General features: G+C 35.6%; 1 protein-coding gene across 1 annotated transcript; it reads left to right on the top strand.

Moving 5' to 3' along the window:
• Nucleotides 1–1,321: 1,321 nt before the first annotated feature.
• Nucleotides 1,322–3,679, top strand: LOC115261995 (probable cyclin-dependent serine/threonine-protein kinase DDB_G0292550). Its single transcript, XM_062857851.1, has 3 exons — nucleotides 1,322–1,338; nucleotides 1,672–2,509; nucleotides 2,603–3,679. Exons 1-3 carry the CDS (start codon nucleotides 1,322–1,324, stop codon nucleotides 3,626–3,628), a joined length of 1,881 nt encoding a protein of 626 aa, XP_062713835.1. The 3' UTR covers nucleotides 3,629–3,679.
• The last annotated feature ends 1,140 nt before the right edge of the window (nucleotides 3,680–4,819 follow it).

Below are 4,819 nucleotides of genomic sequence, written 5' to 3'. Positions count from 1 at the left end.
TGCGATTGTGCTGCCACGCAGGGTAACAATATAGAACTACGAGGTAGCATTTCACTAAGCATACTGTGATTTTTCTTATAGAAATGCAAATGACATTTGATTTGTTTTGTGTACGTCGATCTGAATTTCAGGACCAAATTTGGCAAATTTGGTAGCAGGTGTTCCGTTTAAAAAGGGAGTGAAGATTTCAAGGATCTCTCGGATCAATTAGCCAATGAAATTCAGGTGATAACATCCGGCAATTGAGAGTATTCCGACATCAACGTCGAAGTTGATGAATTTTCAACGGTTAAACTTAACCGCATCCACAGCTTCTGGGTATAACTAAAGTGGTTAGGAACCGATTTGCCAGATGCATTACTCAAACCCCGGTCGCAGTTGTGGAGATTTTTGAACAAAGTTGTCTATCCTGGGAGTTATTATAGAAACAGCACATTATAGAAAACGCAAAACATCTTTCATTACTGAAGTTTTTCGTTCCAAGTTTATTTCAGTAAAACACGCAGAATTGTCATGATTTTATTGAGTTAATTTACAATAAATTTCAGCAAAAGAGTGAAAACACCTTCATCAGTGTAAGATGTCCGACGGAATCCAATCTTTAGGTTGATTGAGGTGTCTTTCAGTTTTAGAACCGCAAACGTATCCTTAACTATTTTCTCTAATTCGAAGGCACCCAGTTGGGGCTAACCGATGTAAATTCCGATCAGTACCTTCACTTGATTGTTAATCGTGCCCAGCGCATGTTAATCTTGATGCTTCGGACTTCAGCTTGATCTGGTCTACGGACATCGATTATTCTTTTTCGACCTACTATCCCGGTGTGATCAAGCTGATGAGCGCTAAAGATTATCCATTCATGTCGCGATCTAAATGATTCATGGTCCATTAGGATTGGCGGCAACTACAATGAATATCTCAGCATCCTAAAAGTATAAAACGAAGTTTTAATTGTAAATAATTTGTTAGTTCATGCACTTTTCAAACGTACCTGTGTACATTTTTCACATCTCACGTCTGAATCGAAAGGAAATAACAAACAACTAACAACGTAGCTACCATAACAACCACGAGAAGCAAAGCACACTTATGCTGCTTTTATGGTTCTATATTCATCCGCAAGCTAAATGATGGCGCTGTATTCGTGTTTCCAAGAAAATGATGGTGTTGAGGGGGTCTGCAGCAAGACAAAAAATCACCCTCCAGGAAAGAACCTTACCTTAGCTGAAGAATTAGCTGAACAAGCAGAATCGACTGGCAAGCAACGCGAACAACTAAAACATGATCACTATTCTCCTGGTTGGCGATTTTTAGGCAATAAATGGCGTTGGCGTCAAAGTTGGTCGAAATATGATGCCACCCTCGGAAACACAACTAAGAAGGTGACACGAAATAAAAAGCATCGAAAGCAAAATGTACACCAAGACTACAATAACAATGCGACCAACAAACCTACAGATAAACAACTTTTGGTAATGGCAAAAAATCAATTCTCTGGCCCACCGGAATCTACTGAGCATCCAATTGCAGGACTGTCAACGACTGCTGCAAAATCAAGTTTCATCACTTTTAAAAAAGGTGAAACGATCAACACTTATCGAATCCAACAAACACAACAACTGCAGCAAAACATACCAAATCATGCTCAACTTCAACCCCCAACAACAACAGAACCAAAAACAAGGAACCTTGCAAAAACAGCAGCATCAACAACAACAACAACAACAACAACAACAACAACAACAACAACAACAACAACAACAACAACAACAACAACAACAACAACAACAACAACAACAACAACAACAACAACAACAACAACAACAACAACAACAACAACAACAACAACAACAACAACAACAACAACAACAACAACAACAACAACAACAACAACAACAACAACAACAACAACAACAACAACAACAACAACAACAACAACAACAACAACAACAACAACAACAACAACAACAACAACAACAACAACAACAACAACAACAACAACAACAACAACAACAACAACAACAACAACAACAACAACAACAACAACAACAACAACAACAACAACAACAACAACAACAACAACAACAACAACAACAACAACAACAACAACAACAACAACAACAACAACAACAACAACAACAACAACAACAACAACAACAACAACAACAACAACAACAACAACAACAACAACAACAACAACAACAACAACAACAACAACAACAACAACAACAACAACAACAACAACAACAACAACAACAACAACAACAACAACAACAACAACAACAACAACAACAACAACAACAACAACAACAACAACAACAACAACAACAACAACAACAACAACAACAACAACAACAACAACAACAACAACAACAACAACAACAACAACAACAACAACAACAACAACAACAACAACAACAACAACAACAACAACAACAACAACAACAACAACAACAACAACAACAACAACAACAACAACAACAACAACAACAACAACAACAACAACAACAACAACAACAACAACAACAACAACAACAACAACAACAACAACAACAACAACAACAACAACAACAACAACAACAACAACAACAACAACAACAACAACAACAACAACAACAACAACAACAACAACAACAACAACAACAACAACAACAACAACAACAACAACAACAACAACAACAACAACAACAACAACAACAACAACAACAACAACAACAACAACAACAACAACAACAACAACAACAACAACAACAACAACAACAACAACAACAACAACAACAACAACAACAACAACAACAACAACAACAACAACAACAACAACAACAACAACAACAACAACAACAACAACAACAACAACAACAACAACAACAACAACAACAACAACAACAACAACAACAACAACAACAACAACAACAACAACAACAACAACAACAACAACAACAACAACAACAACAACAACAACAACAACAACAACAACAACAACAACAACAACAACAACAACAACAACAACAACAACAACAACAACAACAACAACAACAACAACAACAACAACAACAACAACAACAACAACAACAACAACAACAACAACAACAACAACAACAACAACAACAACAACAACAACAACAACAACAACAACAACAACAACAACAACAACAACAACAACAACAACAACAACAACAACAACAACAACAACAACAACAACAACAACAACAACAACAACAACAACAACAACAACAACAACAACAACAACAACAACAACAACAACAACAACAACAACAACAACAACAACAACAACAACAACAACAACAACAACAACAACAACAACAACAACAACAACAACAACAACAACAACAACAACAACAACAACAACAACAACAACAACAACAACAACAACAACAACAACAACAACAACAACAACAACAACAACAACAACAACAACAACAACAACAACAACAACAACAACAACAACAACAACAACAACAACAACAACAACAACAACAACAACAACAACAACAACAACAACAACAACAGCAGCAGCAACATGATAGTGAAATGCAGCTCGACCCAATGCGCCCACCCATCGTCCGCCTTACTGAACAATCTGCTGAGGGAGACGGTCGCTTCTTAAAGGCAAGGCTACGTGATCCTGGTATTATGAGGGTTGTTCGGTTGTTCCTTGCATATACACTCCCGTTCAAAAGTTTGGGGTCACCCCCTCAAAAAGATGTCATTTTTTTAGGCCCATATCTCCGCCAATTTGCGTCCGATTTCAAAACCCTAGGTTTCATTCAAAAGATAATAAGTCAAAGAAACTTTGAACATGATTTAAAAGAAACTTTTTCAAAAAAATTTGTATGTAAACTTAACCCAAAGTTGCCAAATTTTCTAAAAAATGAATATAAACTTACGGCAGTGACGCTGGAAATTGGGTCGACCAAATTTTAAGATGAGAGCGGTAATATGACCCATTTTCTATTAGTTTTCAACTGCTTTTTACAGAACTTAGCTAAAAAATTTAGATAAAAAGTTATTAAGTAAATTAATCCTTGATGTCATCGACCAAAAGTTTGGGGTCACCCCTCAATATGATGTATCGGCCAAAAGTTTGGGGTCACTTTCGTAAAACATGGAAAAATGATTTGGTGTTATCTTCGTCATCTATAGTTCAATTTTAATTATTTTTGGCTCATTTCAAAGATAATTAACTAAATTTACGTTTGATGTCTTCAACTTAACGCATTTAACGATTTTTGTATATAAAAATGTTATGTGAAGTTAGCACATTTTACCACGCTTCAAAAAATGAGGCAACTTTTCGTTAAGTTTTAGTATGTAAATTTCAACAAATATGTGTGGTTCAATGTCTATGCAGTAAGTATCACTCATTTTGTTTCAAATAAGCCAAGAAGAATTAAAATTGAATAAAAGATGACAAAGATATCAACAAATCACTTTTCCATGTTTTACGATAGTGACCCCAAACTTTTGGCCGATACATCATATTGAGGGGTGACCCCAAACTTTTGGTCGATGACATCAAGGATTTATTTACTGAATAACTTTTTTTCTAGATTTTTTAGTTAAGTTCTGTAAAAAGCAGTTGAAAGCTAATAGAAAATGGGTCATATTACCGCTCTCATCTTAAAATTTGGTCGACCCAATTTCCAGCGACACTGCCGTAAGTTTATATTCATTTTTTAGAAAATTTGGCAACTTTGGGTTAAGTTTACATACAAAATTTTTTGAAAAAGTTTCTTGTAAATCATGTTTAAAGTTTCTTTGACTTATTATCTTTTGAATGAAACCTAGGGTTTTGAAA

Source organism: Aedes albopictus, chromosome 1 (assembly GCF_035046485.1).
Source record: "Aedes albopictus strain Foshan chromosome 1, AalbF5, whole genome shotgun sequence".
NCBI lineage: Eukaryota > Metazoa > Arthropoda > Insecta > Diptera > Culicidae > Aedes > Aedes albopictus.
This window is presented reverse-complemented; position numbering and strand designations above follow the sequence as displayed.

What these genes read in the sequence shown, in the direction of transcription:
- LOC115261995 (XM_062857851.1), top strand. An exon ending in ACAACAACAACAACAACAAC is followed by an intron (nt 2,510 to 2,602) that starts AACAACAACAAC and finishes AACAACAACAAC; the next exon opens with AACAACAACAACAACAACAA.